At 48.1% G+C, this 18119-nt stretch overlaps 1 protein-coding gene across 35 annotated transcripts in view; it reads left to right on the forward strand.

Annotated features, from left to right (window-relative positions):
• Positions 1-1913: 1913 nt before the first annotated feature.
• SLC7A7 (solute carrier family 7 member 7) overlaps positions 1914-18119 on the forward strand; it is a 34244-nt gene continuing 18038 nt past the window's right edge. For 2 of the 35 annotated variants that reach the window (XR_014058663.1, XM_081506669.1), the window contains exons 1-4: positions 2261-2300; positions 2921-3190; positions 4945-5059; positions 9101-9643. Coding sequence is in view for 32 of the 35 variants with exons in the window: in XM_081506669.1 (XP_081362795.1) it covers positions 9145-9643 (499 nt within the window). In the remaining 3 variants the exon portion in view is untranslated. Of the gene's footprint in view, positions 2085-2260; positions 2479-2525; positions 2861-2896; positions 3191-4944; positions 5060-9100; positions 9644-18119 lie in introns of those variants that run through there. The other 33 variants (XR_014058664.1, XM_081506671.1, XM_081506674.1 and 30 more) reach the window with 30 other exon arrangements.

Consider the following 18119-nt stretch of genomic DNA (forward strand, 5'->3'; position numbering starts at 1 on the left):
AGACATAGAAAACAAGACTTATGGACAAGGGTGGGGGAAAAGAGGGAGAGGGTGAGATGAATAGAGAGAGTAGTATGGAAGAATATACACTAACAGATGTAAATAGAAAGCCAGTGGGAATTTGTTGTATGACTCAGGGAACTCAAACTGGGGCTCTAACAACCTAGAGGGGTGGGAATGGGCAGGAGGTGGGAGAGATTCAAGAGGGTGGGGGCATATGTACACCTATGGTTAATTCATGTTGATGTATGACATAAATCAATATTGTAAAGAAATCACCAAAGATAAATAAATGTTAGAAAAAAATAATGTAGACAGTATGAACTCCACATGCAAAAGTGAACTCATACACTAGTTTAACAGCTGTGGGAGTCGAGGAGCCAGGGCTGGAGGATTTCAGGGCAGGATGGGAAGCTAAATCTGAAAAACTGGGGAACATGGGAGAGGAAAGGTCTTTGGAAGGAAGAGAAGTTCAGCCTTTGACGTGGTTAGAGTGATGTGGCAGGGGGACAATCCATCGGTTCTAAATAGCAGGAAATAGGCTTTAGGATTTTGAGAGGGAGAGAGAACTCTAGGTGCTGACAGCTAACATCATCGGCATTCTCAGGGACCTTATGGAACCCTGTTTCGGGAGGGAGAGGTTTGGCACTAGACAGCACTCCTCAGTGACTTCACCAGGCTCTAAGCCACAGGAAAGCGGCTTCATCATCCCCTAACTCAATGTCTTTCAACCTCTGGACTTCATCTGGCAAAGGCTGGAGGTAACAATGGTGAGAAATATCAGGAATCTGAGCTTCATGTCTTTCCCCTCTTACTTAAAGTCCTTTGCCTCTCAAGGGCGTCACACCGTGGCTTGTATCTGGCGTTAACATTTTGTTTAACCACTGATGTTTTTGTCCAACACGTTTATTCAAATATCGTTCTGTCAGGTCTATATACAGTAATTTCTGTACAGGTGCACTGGGAATTTTGATTCTTTTTAAACTGTTGTGATGAGTAATGATGACTTTGGAGAAAAAACATAAATAAGGCTGACTCTGGGTGGCTAATTCCACCTCATTTTGCAAACTCTTCCCCTTTCAGCATTCGGTGACTAAATTCTAAGATTGAAGAAGAGCGAACTATTTGGGCAGTGTCTTGTTTCACATACCTTCTTAGGAGAGCTCAACAAAGATCTAAATCACTGTCACTCTATGCAAGAACTGTGGGAACTGACAGCTGTAAACCACCCACTCACACAATACATAGCTTTGCATATTATTTCTTTATTGCTTATATAATTTATTGTAACATATTCCTTTCTTTTCCCCATGGCTGTCAAATCCTTGCTCATTCAGTATAGGCTAAATTGTGTGTTAAATGCCTCAGCTTCAACATGGGTAAATTACAACCTCAGGGCTACACTTTTTTTCTTGCCTTGTCCCTGGGAAGTCTCTTAAGCTGTGTGCCTTTTCACCAGACGGGTCTTGAAGGTGGGTGGGTTCACTATGAATCTCTGCAGCGAATCTTTGGCTTTAAAAGATGCCAAAGCTGGACTGTCCATAGGTATACAAAAGGAAATTGTATTATTTACAAGTCATCTTTTAGTTTTAATACGTGGTGAAACATTTCCAGATTCTTTTCCTTGAATTAGCCCAGCAACTCCCTCTTTTATTGGGTCCAAGAAAGGTGTGGTGGGGACTCCAGCCTCTGGGGTACCCTCAGCTCGGACATCTTTGGTTACGTGCTGCCTCCTGGCGGCGGCTCTACGGCCTAACACCTTCCAGCCGGGTGGAGACCACTTGCTCTAATTTGGGATCTCGAAGCTGACGCAACAGCTTCCCCGAGGGGGCGGAGAGTTGAGTCGCCCTTCCGGGAGACCCCTCCCCTGGCTCCTAGCGGGGACGTCTCCCTCCCCTCCCCCACGGAGCTTTGCGGTCCAGAGTCCCTCCGGAGTTTCAGCCGAGAACGTCTCGGGGCTGGAGGCAGGGTTGCCAGGGTTTGGGGCCCTCGCCCAGACCCCCTTCGGGCCTGCGAGCTCGAGCTGGATTGGGAGGGAGGGAAGAGGAAGCTGAGCGCTCGTAGGGCGGAGGACGCCTCTAAGGGTACCCGCGGGCATTTTCATTTCCCAAGGGCAGCGCAGCTCTGGCTAAGCGAGGATAGGGCAGGGGAGCGGGTTGCGGGGCCTCTCGGTTCTCGAACCTTTGCGATCTTCGACTACACCACAATCCACCCCCCCTCCCCCGCCCCTTGTAGCGCTTCCTGCAGGCCGGGGAGGGGCGAGGGCTGCTTGGCCAGGTGGAGGGAACGAAGGGGTCCAGGTGAGGTGAGGTCCTGTTGCCCCAGCTCAGAGCCCGCCTCGGCCTCCGCAGCCAGATCTGGACATCGGGGGCTAACCGAGCTCTCCAGAGGGCTTTGGGGACGGGCGGGGGCTGGGTCGGGGTTGGGAAGGCGAGACCTTCGGGCTGCAGACACGGAACCGTGGGCCGAAAGAGGGAAGTAACGGGAAACGACGGGGACGACGTCAAGGGGCGGGGCCGGAGAGCGAGGCTGGGGGGCAGAGTGGGAGACCGGGGCAAAGGTGAGCGCGGCGCGCCGGCCTGGCGGGGGCGGAGGGGGGAGGGGGAGGGGCGAGGAGCGCTGCGGGGGCGGGTCTGGGAAAAGAGTTCCCGCTGAAGGGTTTGCGGTTCCACTTTACTCGAACCCACCTGCATCTGCGTGAACTTGAGCACTCGCCTCCCTCCGCCTTCGTCCCCTCTGCCCTTTCGCCGCCTCTCGGACGGCGCGCCTAGTTCTCGCCGCGCCCAGACCGGCCACCTGAGCCTGGGTGTGGGACAGCAGCGCAGAGCTTCCAATCCATCGGGGAAGGCGCGTTAATGAGGTGCTTTTTGTTTTTGTTTTCCCATTGATGAAACAGAAAGTCCCTTTCAAACCATTCTAGGCCTCCCAGTAAAACTGAGAGAACTATACTTTTATCTTCCCTTCAACCCGTTACTATCAAAAAGGTATCTACCTTTCAAAGTTGCTTGGGAGCCAGGCCAGCAGCAGCATAGGAGGGCCTGAAGAGCAAGTGCAAGACATTCCTGGAGCTCAACTGGGAAACCAGTCTAGGAAGAAAGGCATTATTCATCCATTTATTCTTCCAGCAAACCCTCTTTTGACTGTCTACACGAACCGTGCGCTGGGGATACCTGTGAATGAAGAAGCTCTGGTGAGGCTGGTTCTAGTGGGGGAAGTGACAACAAACCGACTCCAGGTGGTAGCCAGTGCCTTTGAAGAAAAGTCAGGCATAGTGAAGGGGATGGAGATTGGCTGAAGGAAGAAGTTACTCCTTCAGAGACTCCTCAGGCAAGGTCTCTTGAGAGTGGTGTTTAAGCACAGACCTGAATGGAATGAGTGAGAGAAGGAGCAATATCATGAGAAAGAATGTTCCAGGCCAAGGGAACAGCAAATGCAGATGCCTTGAGATGTCAGGGCTTGTGTAGCAACAGCAAGGGGGCCAGCGTGGCTGGAGTGAGGGGAGGGGGGTAGGGGCCAGTGCCAACAGGGGCAGCCTTAGGCCTGTCTTCCTAGGATCTCCCTTATTTACAACTTGGTCGTGAGTCCAGGGTGGGATTAAGGGGCAGGCCAGCTGGGCAAGCAGCGTGGGTCTAAAAGGGCACTGAATTATCCTGGAGTAATTCAGACTTTCGGAGCCAATGAGCTCCGATTTCTGTCTCTTGGTGAACTGTAAGTTGGCTCCCTTCCACTGACAGAATCCTTGATGACTGTTTACCTAGACCACCTGTCTCTAGAATAATTGTGCAACATGCAGGTACAGGTATTAATACAAGTTGCCTAAAGGCAGTGGTCACAGCTGGAATTTGGAAAATACTGCACCTCGCTGTGAAGTGCCACTCCCTGGGACTTGTGCTATTGTCTACATTCGAGATCATTTGATATGCCTACCAAGAAACTGTCTGCTTCAGAAAACTGCATGTAATGAATTCATGCCTTAAACTCTGCTCTTGAATAGAAAGAATGAGGCTTCCAATTTTTACTCTAAGAAAATCGGTATTCCCCCACTTCTGCTAAGTAAACATTCAACAGATATTTAAATAATCTTGGTTTGAGGGGGTGCCAACTCATTAAATTGCCCAGGGTGCCAGGGCTTGCTCTGGTCCACATGCCTGGCTCTTACCTGGGTTGCCACGCATCACCTGAACCAGTTGGGGACCTGAGGTGTGAGCAGATTTGCCTAGTGTTTGGGTGTGTGTGTGGCTGTGCCCCCCACAACTGGCCTTCCTCGGCATGTGTTGCCTTACATAGGGATTGAAGTGGCTGAGGCTTCTGAGATGGGAGCACAGAGTTCTAATGCCCTAACCATGGATCTTGTGCCCTCCACAGGACCAAGGATAGTATGTGAGTGGGAGTTGAGCAGGGAATGGAATGAAGGGCTAGGGGAGTTGTAAAGGGCATCAAGGGGCTTCCCTGGTGGCTCAGTGGTAGAGAATCCACCTGCAATGCAGGAGACACGGGAGACATGGGTTTGATTCCTGGGTCAGGAAAAGTCCCCTGGAGGAGGGCATGGCAACCCTCTTCAGTATTCTTGCCTGGAGAATCTAATAGACAGGAGCCTGGTGGACTACAGTCCATGGGGTCACAAAGAGTTTGAAGCCACTGAGCATGCATACATGCAAAGGGCATCAAGAGAGTACCCCAGGTCACTGGGAGAACTTAAGAACTGAGTAAATGTAGGACAACCAGGTAGTTCAGGGACTGAGGCAAGTGGGGGGAGGAACTGAGGCTCTTAGTGGAGAAGGTGCCTGGAGGCAGGCAGGCGTTGAGGTCCTCAGGGTCTGAACAGGCAGTCCCAGCTCCAACTCGTTCCCTGGCCCCTCCCCACTGCCGGCCAGAGTCACACATGTGTTTTCCTGTTTTCCGTTTCGGTCCCCGGAGTCACCCTCTGCCTTTTCTGCTCCTCAGAGTCAACAGTTACTGGAGCTTGAGCCTTTCCCCTTGTTCCCTTTCCCAGCACTGGCCCCTCTTCCAGAGTGCTGGTAGCTCCTTCTCCTTGCACCTGCCCAAAGGTCTCAGACAGGTAAGTGAAGGGATGGGAGGGACAATGGGCAAGAGGGAAAGTGCTTGCTGGAGGAGAATGGAGTGAGTGCTGAGAATTGCTTGTTTCCTAGCCTCAGCCCTCTCCAGTCTCAGCCCTCTGCCCTGAGACTTCAGCCCTATGTTAGTGGGAGCCATGGTCATTGAAGTAAATCCTTTCTTTCTTGCTTGTTGCGCTTTTTTTTTTTTAATTTAAGAGACTGTTGTAGTGGAATACAGAAAAACAAATGGAGAACTGGGGAGGGAGGAGCTGAGCTTCCAGCTTGGGGAGATGGGGGGAATTCAGCTGTAGCAGAGTGTGTCTGTTTTCTGTTTCTGTTGTTTGGGGAGCCAGCACAGTCCAGTTGGAGCTAGGACGGCAGGACATGGTATCTGGGGGAGAAAGTGCCTTCTTACCTTAGCAGCCTGAGCTTGACTGAGGAACTGTATGCTGGTTCCTAGAGGAAGTATTTGGGTTTTGCCATTCACAGGAGGGGTCGGGGCAAGGGGCTTCACCGGCTGCTGTGCCTGGCACTGCCTGCTGAGAGCCCTGCTTCTTGTGTTCCCTGAACCTCTGAATCTTCTTCTGTTGGATGAGTGTGTTGTCCTGTAATCTCCACTAGGTCCTCAGAGATGTATGCACCTCAGGAACGCTGGTTATCTCCTGAGGTTCCAGACTCTGCAAGATTCTCTTGTAAAGCCTGGGGTAAGAGAACAGTTCAGGGCAGGTCATGCTGGTCCCAGGCCGCCTGAATGGTTGGAGACATTACCCTGAGAACTGGGGTCTTAGGAAGGAATGTGAACCACCAAGGATGGTGCCTTCCTGCCCACAGAGCTGGTGCTGGGCAGTAGTTGAGAAAAGATGCCCCATCTTTTCTCTCAAGTCAGCCTCCTCCGTCCAGTTTGAGCAGGTTTATTGAAGAGTAGGCTAGGAAGAGGATTCTATTCTTATAGATATAGCATTTCCTGATGGGACCACTAGGGTGTGCTGTTTGCTGGAGTGTGAGTTTCACCCCCAGCAGGTGATGAGGATTGCACGTTTCAGATACCACCAACCAGGAACTAAACCCTGCACACGTCTCTCCCCACTTACTGTTACGGTTTCCCCTTCCCTCATCCCCTTCATCCCTTTCCACTGTGTCCCATTAGGACACATGCCCATCCTTGGTGCCAGGGAATTTGATCTTAAAAAGCCTGGCATGATGATGTGTTTCCGTGTGTTTTGTTTGGTTTAGAAGTGGGCACCCTAGCAATAGCAGCACTGCCAGGAGGACTTGTAATCACCTCTCATCCCAGCAAGGGGATGAGAAAGAGAAGAAGCAATCAGAAAGGAGATGGACAGGCTTTGTTGGAGTCTTTAGCCTGGACTTCAGGCTGAAGGATGGCGGAGACTTTCTTTTAATCTAATCACATCCTCCTCTAGATAATTCATTAGGGAGCCATCTAAAGTGCTTTCTTGCCTAAGAGGAGGGCTAGAAACTGGGCAGGTCAGAGTGGGTGGGGAAGCTAAAGAGACAGAGCTTGGGCTGTGTTGTCTAGCCTGCCCGTCTACCTTGCTACTTTGGCATCCTGGGAGGTGACTTAATGTCTGCCTTATGGGGCTGCTGGAGGAATTAAATGAGATAAGGCATGTAGATGTTTAGCAGTGTGTCTGGCTTAGGTAAGTGTTCAATAAATGACAGCTACTGTTATAGCAGCATTTAGCGGGGAGCTGGGAGAAAAGGACAGTCTTCTGGATGGATTTCAAGATGTTTTTGTGAGGGTGGCTTGGGAGACACATGATCCCTGGGGAGGCTAACAGCAGAATCAGCTTCCTGGGGGGACAAAAACAGTTTAAGGGCCTAGATTGGGAGGTTGTAGGGTGGAGATAAGGCCCCCTGGGGCTTTTTAGATCTTAGTTCTCTGATAATTGAATAAGGAAAGAGGATGTGAAAGGGCATGAGAAGGGATAGAAAGACAGTTGTATTTCAGAATGAACACATTTCTGTTGGTAAAAGAAACCAGGAATACCAAATTGAAGTAGCCTCTAAAAACAGAATTTTTGCTTTCCCCAAAATGCTCACCTTCCTCTGTTTTGGACCTCTCCAGTATAGCTCTGGAGAGATTCTTTCCAGAATAAAATTCTGGGAATAAAATTCTGGAAATAAAATTCTTTCCCCATATTTTTAGGAAATTGGAGTAAACTTGTATTTGGGGAAGGTGTTTGTAGGAATTTATGCAGAGATCCTGGTATGTTTTCTCAAGGATGAAAGGACATGTGAGTGGGGCACAGATGCAGCCAAAAGTTTGAATCTCATATTTTGATCTTGGAAGCAGCCTGGGCTCAGCCTTCGGGTCATGGGACAAATTTCAGGCAGCCACTGTCACTGTATGTGGGGAAGTGTGCAGAGTTCTCTTAGGACACTCGATCACGAGTTGGACTGTACTTACACTTCCTCTAATCTGCTTGTGAACAAACCTCTGTTCACAATGTGCCTCCTTCCTGCCTTTCTTGTGAGGGGTGAGAGAAGTGGGGCTAAGGTGGGGCCTGGAGGACAGGGAGAGAGGGCTGTGCCTTCTTCTCGGCTGCAGCCCTGTCCTCAGCTGATTTGCTTGGGGTTGGTGGGGGGGAACTTCCTCGGGGTTGCAGAAACTGCACTCCACTGACCATCGGTCCTTTCTTCTGGGTCCCCAGTCCTGGAGCAGAGCTGACAAAGGAGATTCCTGAGAGAGTGCCTTCTTATCGCAGAAACTGCTGAGCCAAGAGCTCCTAGCCTTCCTCTTGTAGATGTGAAAGACCAGTGAACCTTGGACCCAAACAGTTGCTTAACACCCCTCTCTCTTCCTCCCTCCTCCCTTCTTGAGTTCTTGATTTGACTTAAATCCACAAGCATTTGCCTAGCCTTTCCTTTTACTGAAACGCAGGAGGGATCAGACCACAGCTCCCAGAGGCTGGTCTCTGTGTGGCTGGCTGCTGCCGGGGCCCTGCTTCCTTCAGGGCTGGGGAGTGAGTGTGCTTCCCCGCTTCCCCTCAGCCCTGCTTATCTTGCCCGGTCTCCCTTTACTGCTCTGCAGTGTCCAATCGCTTCCTTTCCTGAGTGCCTCTAGCCCTAGGATCTGTCCACTTGCTTGGCCAGGCTGGCCTGTCTTCCTCCTAGCTTTTCCTGCTCTGCAATGCCTGGCATTTGCTACCCCTTCAGCTGTTTCCTTGCCTCGGCTTTGGTGCTCTCTCTGCAGCGGCAACACCTGGGTGGGGAGTGGTCATCAGCCGCCTCCAGTCTTCTCTAGTTGGGCTGTACATTTGGAGCACCGATCTCTCATCTGTACTTTTTTTGGGTGATGCAACTATGCAGGGATTTGATGGCTAGAGGCCTGCAGCACTAGGGGCTGTGGTATCTAGGAAAGGAAAGCATGGAAAAGAGAAGGGCCTGTCTTCTTTCTGGATGGGGCTGGGCTGCTTGGGCTTTGCTGGGGCTGAAGAGTTCAGCTGAGGGTTGTTAAGGGGTGCTCCCTGAGCAGGGGCATGGCTATGAGTTGCCAGAGAAAGAGATCTCTGAAGCCTTTAGGTTTGCCAGAGCCATGGTCCTTGGGTGAAAAGGGCAGTGTTGTGTTGAGAACCCACAGGTTAGCTGCTTGCAAGTTTGGTTTCCAAGGTTGCATCTCATCACGTGACAGATGAGGCTGAAATTGGAGGGAAGACAGACTTTTAGGGGGTAAGGCTGAAACACAGGCTGAAGTCATGATAGTGACACCTGGGAACTGCCAAATTGCTCATCTTCCTGTCTCCAGTGAGCTCAGATAGAACCAGAATTTAGTTTTCTATTTTGTAAATCAGGCGGGAAGCGCCGGCCTAATGATGAGAAACGTTTTCTCTCTGGGGAATGAGTGCCTTTCTTTCAAGATTCAAGTTGGGGTCATTTTGATGAGCCAGATGGAGAAGAGATTCCATTCAGAGGCAAAAGGTCCCCAAAATGATGGGCGTGGGTGGATTGCCTATGCTGGCTTCTGGGGGGCAGAGTTCTCTGTAATTGCCAACCTGATATATATTTTCATCTTTCTTCCTTAGAGGGCAATGCCAGGAAGCTGGTGAAGGCTTTCTTCTCCTCCACAATGGTTGACGGCGTTAAATATGAAGTGGCCTCCCAGCACGAGAGGGATGCCACCCCCTTGGCCAATGAGGCCAGCCCCAAGCCAGAGCAGGTGAAGCTGAAGAAGGAGATCTCACTGCTGAATGGCGTGTGCCTGATTGTGGGGAATATGATTGGTTCTGGCATCTTTGTCTCCCCCAAAGGCGTGCTCATCTACAGTGCCTCCTTTGGCCTCTCTCTGGTTATCTGGGCAGTCGGGGGCCTCTTCTCTGTCTTCGGGGCACTTTGTTATGCAGAACTGGGCACCACTATTAAGAAATCTGGGGCCAGCTATGCCTACATCCTTGAGGCCTTTGGAGGACTCCTTGCCTTCATCCGTCTCTGGACCTCACTCCTCGTCATCGAGCCCACCAGCCAGGCCGTCATCGCCATCACCTTTGCCAACTACCTGGTGCAACCTGTCTTCCCAAACTGCTTAGCCCCCTATGCTGCTGGCCGCCTGCTGGCTGCTGCCTGCATCTGTAAGTGGGGCTAGGGCAGGAGGTATGGGGTGGAGCCAGGGGCAGAGGCTGGAGTGTGAGTCAGCTTAGCTGATAAGGAACTAGAAAGGAATGCCTTGGGCAAACACTTTTGTTGTTGTTAATGTGTGTGCTAAGTGTGAAAATTCAAAGGGCTTCAGTGTCCAAAAAAAAAAAAAAATCCTTTCTCCCAACTTCTCACTGTAAACATCATTAACAGTCTCTACCCTTGCTGACCTTTACCTTCAAGAGATGTTGTTTTGTTCTGTTTCATAAAAATGGGGTTATAGTACACATATATTTCTACAGTTATTTTTTTCCCAGAGTTTATCAGTAGTGTTCTTTTCAACATACAGATCTACTTAAAAAAAAAAGCTTCAAGTTATTCCATGTTTTAAGGATATATTGTTTATTTAACTAATCAGGCCTCTGTTAATGGCCAATTCAGTAGGTTCCAGTTTTTCAGTCTTACCTATAACACTCCCATGAATATCTTACTGTGTTTGCATGAGTTTTTTGTGGGCTAGATTCTTTTCTTTTTTTAAACTTATTTTACTGAAGGAGCCTAGTAGGCTGCAGCCCATGGGGTTGCAAAGAGTTGGACACGACTGAGCGACTTCACTTTCACTTTTCACTTTCATGCACTGGAGAAGGAAATGGCAACCCACTCCAGTATTCTTGCCTGGAGAATCCCAGGGACGGAGGAGCCTAGTGGGCTGCCGTCTATGGGGTCAGATACGACTGACGCGACTTAGCAGCAGCAGCAGCAGCATAGTTGATTTACAGGGTGGTGTTAATTTCTGCTGTACAGCAAAGTGATTCAGTTATACATACATATACATTTTTTTAATATTCATTCCCATTATGGAATATCACAGGATGTTGTATATAGTTCCCTGTACTATACAGTAGGACCTTGTTGTTTATCCATTCTATATATAATAGTTGTGTGGGTGCTAAATTGCTTCAGTCGTGTCCAACTCTTTGTGACTCTATGGACCGTAGCCCACTAGGCTTCTCTGTCCATGGGATTCTCCAAGCAAGAATACTGGAGTGGGTTGCCATGCGCTCCTCCAGGGGTTCTTCCCAACCCAGGGGATTGAACCCCCATGTCTTACATCTCCTGCATTGGCAGGTGGGTTCTTTACCACTAATGCCACCTGGGAGCCCATGTATAATTGATGTCTGCTAATCCCAAACTCCCAATCCTTCCCTCCTCTCCCCGCTCCCTCTTGGCAAACACAGGTCTTCTCTTTGAGTCTGTTCATTTGTTTTGGATTTCATATATAAGTGATTCATATGTTATTTGTCTTTGTTTGACTTCACTTAGTATGATAATCTCTAGGTGCATCCATGTTGCTGCAAATGGCATTATTTCATTCTTTTTTATGGCTGACTAATATTCCATTGTGTATATATACCATATCCATTCATTGGTCAATGGGCATTTAGGTAGTTTTCATGTCTTGGCAATTGTGAATAGTGCTGCTATGAACATAGGGCTTCGCGTATCATTTTGAATTACAGTTTTGTCCAGGTATCTGCCAGAAGTGGGATTGCTGGATCATATGGCAACTCTGTTTTTAGGTTTTTTTTTGAAAGACCTCTGTACTGTTCTCCATAGTGGCTGTACCAGTTTACATTCTTTGTGGGCTAGAGTCTTCTTTCCTTTTTTTTTTTTTTTTTTAATATTTATATATTTGGCTGAGCCAGGTCTTAGTTGCAGCATGTGGGATCTAGTTCCCTGACCAGGAATTGAACGCTGGCCCCCAGCATTAGAAGCATGGAGTCTTAGCCACTGGACCACCAGGGAAGTCCCTAGATTCTTAAAACTATCATTTCAACCTACCCTGGCTTTTTCTCTATCTCATAAATATTATTTAAATTTGTACATTTAGCAAAGCCACGTGGAGGTGTCCAGGGGCTGATCCTCTGCAGCCCCATCCCTCAGCTGCCTCTGCTCTGGAAAAGTGCCCTCCCAGCGTGGGAGGCCCTAGGACCTTGGAGATCCCTCCCTGCCCCTGCTGTGGGGAAGCTCAGAGGTCCTGTCGATTTGGGGCAGCCATGGGGCACAGGCATTTGTGTCAGGTACAGCTGAGCATGTGCCTGGTGGGCATCGGCTTGCTGGATCCAGCCTCTCAGTCACCCTCGTGTGCTCTTCCCTTTCAGTTTTTCCACCGCCCCATTTTCCTCTTAGCTTCCTCTCCAGGCTCCCTGCTTTGACAGTTGTGCAGAGAGCCGCTGTGTGCTGTGGGTGCCTTCTGTGCTGTGTGTGCCCGTGCATGGGCTCGGGCTGTGTGCGGGACTGTGTGTCATGCTGGCAGTGCTCAGGGAGGGGCAAAGCCACTGCCCTGTGTTGTAGGAAGGGAGTTTTCCCTTGCGGTCTTAAATGCGATCTGTAGTTTCTCTGGCATCATTTACAGATGATTTGGTAGGATGATTTACTAATGAAACTAATTTTAGGATCTGTTGGTCTTGGGGTCCCCTCAGACGTGGGCATATAGTTACATATGTTGTGTAGAGTGAGGGTTATTCCACCTAAGTAAAATTTCCAAGACAGTTGCATTCCTTTAAGCACCGGAATTCTACATTAGCCATCTTGATTGAAATCTCTTTAAAACCAGCGCTATGCCTGCTTGCCTTCATAGTGTGACTCTTTCGTGTGTGTGACTCAAGGTCACCCCACTGTACATGTCAAAGCTTGTATGACTGAGGCCTTTTCAGGCCCCTGCGGTGGGGATGAATATTTGCTTCTTCAGAGGCCTCGTAAGACTGGCTTGACTTCAGGGCCTCAGGTTTTCTTCTTTCATGATTTTGATCTGTGTCTTCTCTGACAGCTATTTTTCCTTGATTCTGACATTGGGCCTGGCTTCAGTAGTCTTTTTAATTTGCTGCTTCTAATTTGGAAGTAGGGAGGTACTCAAACTCTTGTGCACTGAGTACACATATGCACACATGTGCATCCTCCTCAGAATACGTGTTAAGTAGCCACAGTTATGATTAGTCTGGACAGCTCCCTGGTTAATAAAAGACAGAGTTTTGCGCCTGGATTTATGGCATATATTTGAGATAAGCCCGATAGAGTAAAAAGCATACCAGACTTGTGTTTGAGGCTGGCCCAATAACTGTGTGTAGTGACTTGTTACTTCCAAGGTTCTAGGAGCATGACATGAGATTCAGTGAAAATCATAAATCATGACTCAAGTGTACCATTTTAATGATTGTGATGTTTAAAATTGCCCTCTCTCGGTTGCTTGTAGGACTTTGTTCTATCTCTATGTTTTATCTCTAATAATCTTCAGAGGCACATAGAGCTCTGGAAGAAGGTTCAGAAGGGCAGCTGAGATTGTAAGTAAGAATTTAGGGGCATATGATTCATGAGTTTCTTCCTTCAGCTCTTGTTTAATGAGCACCCAGTATAAGTCAGTGGAGTAGGAAATGGCAACCCTCTCCAGTGTTATTGCCTGGAGAATCCCATGGACGGAGGGCCCTGTCAGGCTACAGTCCATGGGGCCATGAAGAGTTGGACGTGACTGAGCAACTGAACACACACAGTACAAGTCAGATACTAAGACATGCTGTCCAGATAGCATCTAGGCAGTAATATCTCATTTATTTAACCATAACCCTTCAGGAGGGCTTTCCTGGTGGCTCCGTAGGTAAAGAATCTGCCTGAAGTGCAGGAGGCCCGAGTTCGATCCCTGGATTGGGACAATTCCCTGGAGAAGGAAATGGCAACCCACTCCAGTATTCTTGCCTGGGAAACTCCATGGACAGAGAAGCCTGGTGGGCTACAGTCAATGGGGTCGCAAAAGAGTCAGATACGACTTAGTGACTAAACAACAACAATCCTTCAAGAGAAAACCAAGAAGTAAGGAGAGGAAAAGGTTTACAAGCAGCCAGGAAAGAGATACCCTAGGAGCAGACAAGATGGCTTTCTTCTTGTGGGGAGGAGCATTTAGGAAGACAGCACAGGGACTGTGATGTCTGCACTGAATTTTGAATATATACATAGCTGTCTCCTCAGACACTTCTCACAGAGGGAACTGTGTGTGAAGGTACTGGGTGCAAAAAGGCACAGAACCAGTCCAGGTTCAAAAATTCCAGGTGGTTGATGTGGCTGGAATGTGGGTAGGAGAGGGATGAGAAGGGAGATACTGGGAATGTAGCTTCAGGGCCAGCTCGGTGGGGGCGGTTTATGGTGCCTAAACAGGTTAGACTTTATCTTGAGGGCAGGCAGAAACTTTTGACTTTTAAGTGGAGACATGAAATCAGATTTGCCTTGAAGAAGAACTCTGGCTTTGTGGAGAATGTTTTTGGAAAAAAGTGAGAGATAGAAGATAGGGAGACCAGGTTAGGGAGCTGAAACCTGAAGGGTGGTGATGGCCTGCACTGTAAGGGAGATGAAAGAATAGATAAAGAAATAGTCAGAAGGTGGAATTTCTGATTCTGGTTGTGGAGGACATAGGAGCTCTCAGAGATTATGCTAAGGATTCAGGCTTGGACAGATGGAAGGTTGATGGGGTTACCTTCTGAAATAGGGAGGTGGGCAATCAGTTATGACTGATGAGGTTGAGGAGGGGCGTCTGAGGTTTCTGCTGGGCTGTTCATATGCCCTTCCAGGAGCCATGCCTTTGTTGTGATGCAGAGTTGTCGTTTTCCCACCAAGTCATACTTACCTGGGCTTCCCTGGTGGCTCAGTGGTAAAGGATCCACCTGCCAGTGCAGGAGATGCGGGTTTGATCTCTGGGTTGGGAAGATCCCCTGGAAAAGGAAATGTCAACCTGCTCTTGTATTCTTGCCTGGAAAATCCCATAGACAGAGGAGCCTGTTGGGCTACAGTCCATAGGGTCGCAAAGAGTCAGACATGACTTAGGGACTACACCACCATCACCACCACACTTACCTAAAAAGAGGCTGATGTATCTGTGATGATGTCAGCCTATTAGTGTACATGGTGAACATACCTGTATGGTTTCTAGTGACCAGAAGTCATATGTTTTGACACCCCTTTCCTCATCCTGTAGTTACTGGGGAACCCATCTATTAATAGTAATCTGGCAATTGTTTACAGGGCATGTAACCAGGACAAAGAAAGTTTTGACTATTTGAGGAAAATTTACTGAATGTGGTGGGTTCTATAAAATATGGAGCTGAAAGGTAAGAGCCCTTCTTGCAGGGAGCTCACAGTCAGTGGACTGGAAGAGCAAAAGTAGTCAGTTGTATGTGATGAGTGCTGGGAGTGGGTGGAGTGGGCTAACTCAGGAGATGAGATCCGCTCTCAACACTGAAGGACGGAAAGAAGTCAAGGGGCCCGTGAAATGCCCGCTCACCACAGCCCACAAGGCCAATGCCATCTGACAGTAACTTGCCTCAGACCTCTTGCCCCCACTGTCTGCTCCAGCTCCTGACCTTCTTGCTTTTCTTCCAGTTTGCCTGGCACGTTCCTGCTTTAGGGACTTTGTACTTATTTTTCCTTTTTCCTGGAAGACTCTTCCCCCAGATGCCCTTAGAATTTATTCCCTCACTCCATTCATGTCTTTGCACAAATATTACCTTGCTGAAGGCTTGCCTTGTCTAAAATGGTCACTCTAAAATGGTCTTCTAGCTGGTTTGTTTTTCTCTGTAGAGTTTTTTTTTTTGGTCGTGCAGTGAAGCTTGCAAGATCTTAGTTCCCTCAAACAAGGATGGAACCCGCGTCCCCTGAAGTGGAAGTGCAGAGTCTTAACCACTGGACCGCCAGGGAAGTCTCTTGTCTATAGACTCCTTACCACCTGACATTGATTATGTACTTGCTTATTGTCTCTCTCCCTCTAGAGTATAAACATCATGGAGAGTAAAGACTTGGTTTTGCTCACTACTGAATCTCTGGCACCTTGATCAGTGCTGTGTACTGATGTCTGCTAGGTACTTAGTAAATATCTGTTAAGTGGAGAAGGGGCAAGGAATTCTAGGCACGGGGAAAGGCAATGTAAAGGGACAAGGTGAGAAAAAGTGTGGGGATGTGGGGGGTGTGTGGGGTACTGTGGGATGTGAGAGCACAAGGGGTGTAAAGGGTTAGTGCACAAGGCCAAACCTTCCTAGTAGGGTTAGATTTTCTTCCAAAGCTTATGAGGAGCTGTTACAGGATTTGAAGGAGGAAGGGATGCAGTTGGGGTGGGACATAAGAGCAAGGCTGGAGGCAGAGACATGGGTTAGGAAGCTCTCTTAGCGATCTAGGCAAAACTAGAAAAACCTGAACTAGGGCAGTGGTAGGTGAGGTGGACAGGATAGATAGGAGAGTATTAAGAAGTTATAACTGGTGCAACCAATAACTTTTACTGGAATGTCTGGCGTAAGAGAGGCGGGTCATGAGGAAAACATCCACAAGCCTGTGAGTCTGTGTCACAGGGACTGAGCCTGTCTTATGATCCACTGTACACCCAACAGAGAAACAGAGAGGAGCTTGATACATACTTCTCTCAATGATGAGACTAGGTTTCTGGTTTGGGCAGCTGGTAAGTAGTGGCATCACTTACGGGGAAGGGGAGGAGAGAATCATGTTGAAGTTGAAATTTACTCGTAGGATGGTAGGTGGGTGTGCTCTTTGGAAGCTCAGGGAAGAGATGGGGCTGAGACTGAACATTCAGCAAATATTCACGAAGGACTTGCCATTTTCCCAGCGCTGGTCATTGTCTTTATGAAGGTCTCAGGGTGTGTTGTGCTGGTGTGTATGCAGGATGGGTAACTCACGATTACAATGGATCATGAAAAGCATTGTGATTTTCAAGGCACAGGGAGCTACAGGAGGAAAACTGAACTAGCCTAGGGGTTTGAAAACTCTCTAAAAGGAGGTTTAAACTGGCACCTAGATGAAGAAGAATTAACCGAGAGTAGAGAGGGAAGAGGAGCATCTCAGGCAGCAAGAATGGATGTATGAAAACCTGAAGACAAGAAAGGACATCTTTGAGACACTGAAAGGAGTTCAGGTTCAAGTTTTTTTGTTTTTGTTTTGGCTGCTTGGCATGTGGGAGCTTAGTTCCCGGACCAGGGCTCAAACCTGGTCACCCCCTGCAGCAGAAGCTTGGAGTCTTTTTTTTTTTTTTTAATTTATTTTCATTTGTTTACTTAAAAATTTTATTTATTTATTTATTTATTTATTTTTGGCTGCACTGGGTCTTTGTTGCTGCACCCAGGCTTTCTCTAGTTTCTGTAAGTGGGGACTGTTCTTCATTGCTGCGTGCAGGCTTCTCATTGCGGTGGTTTCTCTGCTTGTGGAGCACAGGCTCTAGATGTGAGGGCTTCAGTTGCCGTGGTGCATGGGCTTAGTTGCCCTGAGGCATGTGGGATCTTCCCAGACCAGGGATTGAACCCATGTCCCCTGCATTGGCAGGCAGATTCTTAACCCCTGCACTACCAGGGGAGTCTCAGGGGTTCAGATATTGAGTTTAAGGTAGGAAATGTTGATAGTTGGCTTGTAGAGGTAGATGAAGGTCTTTCAGATAAGTTGTTCAGGTCTTTATAAACTGTTCCTGTTTTTATCACTGTGTAACAAATCACACAAAACTAAGTGACTTCAAACAGTCATTTTATTCTTTCATGGTTCTTCTCAGGAATTTGGAAAGAGTGAAGTGGGGGCAGTTCTGGCTCAGGCTCTTATGTGATTGTAGTTAGATGGTGGCAGGAGCTGTAAAACAGAGGAATGCTAAAGCAGATGGGGACTAGGTGGACATCTTTTTCTCAAGTTGGGTTGGGGCTTTTCCCTGTGGTCTCTCTTTTTGGAGTATGATGAGCTTCCTCCCATAATGACAGCCTCAGTGCAATCAGACTGTTCTACTTGTGACCAAAGGCTTTAAGAATGAGTATCCCAGCAAGCAAAGTGGAAGTTGCCTTGCCTTTTATGACCTAGCCTCTGAAGTCGCCTGGTATCCCTCCTGCAGTACTGTATGGGTAGAAACATCCACAGAAGACCATCCAGTTTCCAAAGAAGAGGCACAGACCCTAGCTCTTTATGGGCAGAGTGTTAAAATCACAGTGTATGAAAAGTACACATGAGATGGGAGATATTGCCTAGAGATCTTTGGAAAACACAGTCTATAGCACATGCTATATTAAGGAGTTTGGTGAGTTGCCTCTCTTTTTTTTTTCTTTTTTTTTTTAATGTGGGCCATTTTTTAAAGTCTTTATTGAATTTGTTGCAGTGTTGCTTCTGTTTTATGTTTTGGTTTTTTGGCCATGATGCTGTGAGGGATCTTAGCTCCCCAACCAGAGACTGAACCCACACCGGCTGCATTAGAAAGTGAAGTCTTAACCACTGTATCACCAGGGAAGTCCTAAAAGTTAGGGAGAAATTACATTTTTTTCCTGGACCTTAGTTCCCCACCTAGGAATTGAATCCGTGCCCCTTGCATCGGAAGGCAGAGTCTTAACCACTGGACCACTGGCAAAGTCCCTTGGTGGGCTTCTTCTAAGGCAATGAAAAACCTCTTTGGGCTTTCAA

This window comes from Giraffa tippelskirchi, chromosome 7 (assembly GCF_054371585.1).
Source record: "Giraffa tippelskirchi isolate mGirTip1 chromosome 7, T2T-mGirTip1v1.2.pri, whole genome shotgun sequence".
Classification (NCBI taxonomy): domain Eukaryota; kingdom Metazoa; phylum Chordata; class Mammalia; order Artiodactyla; family Giraffidae; genus Giraffa; species Giraffa tippelskirchi.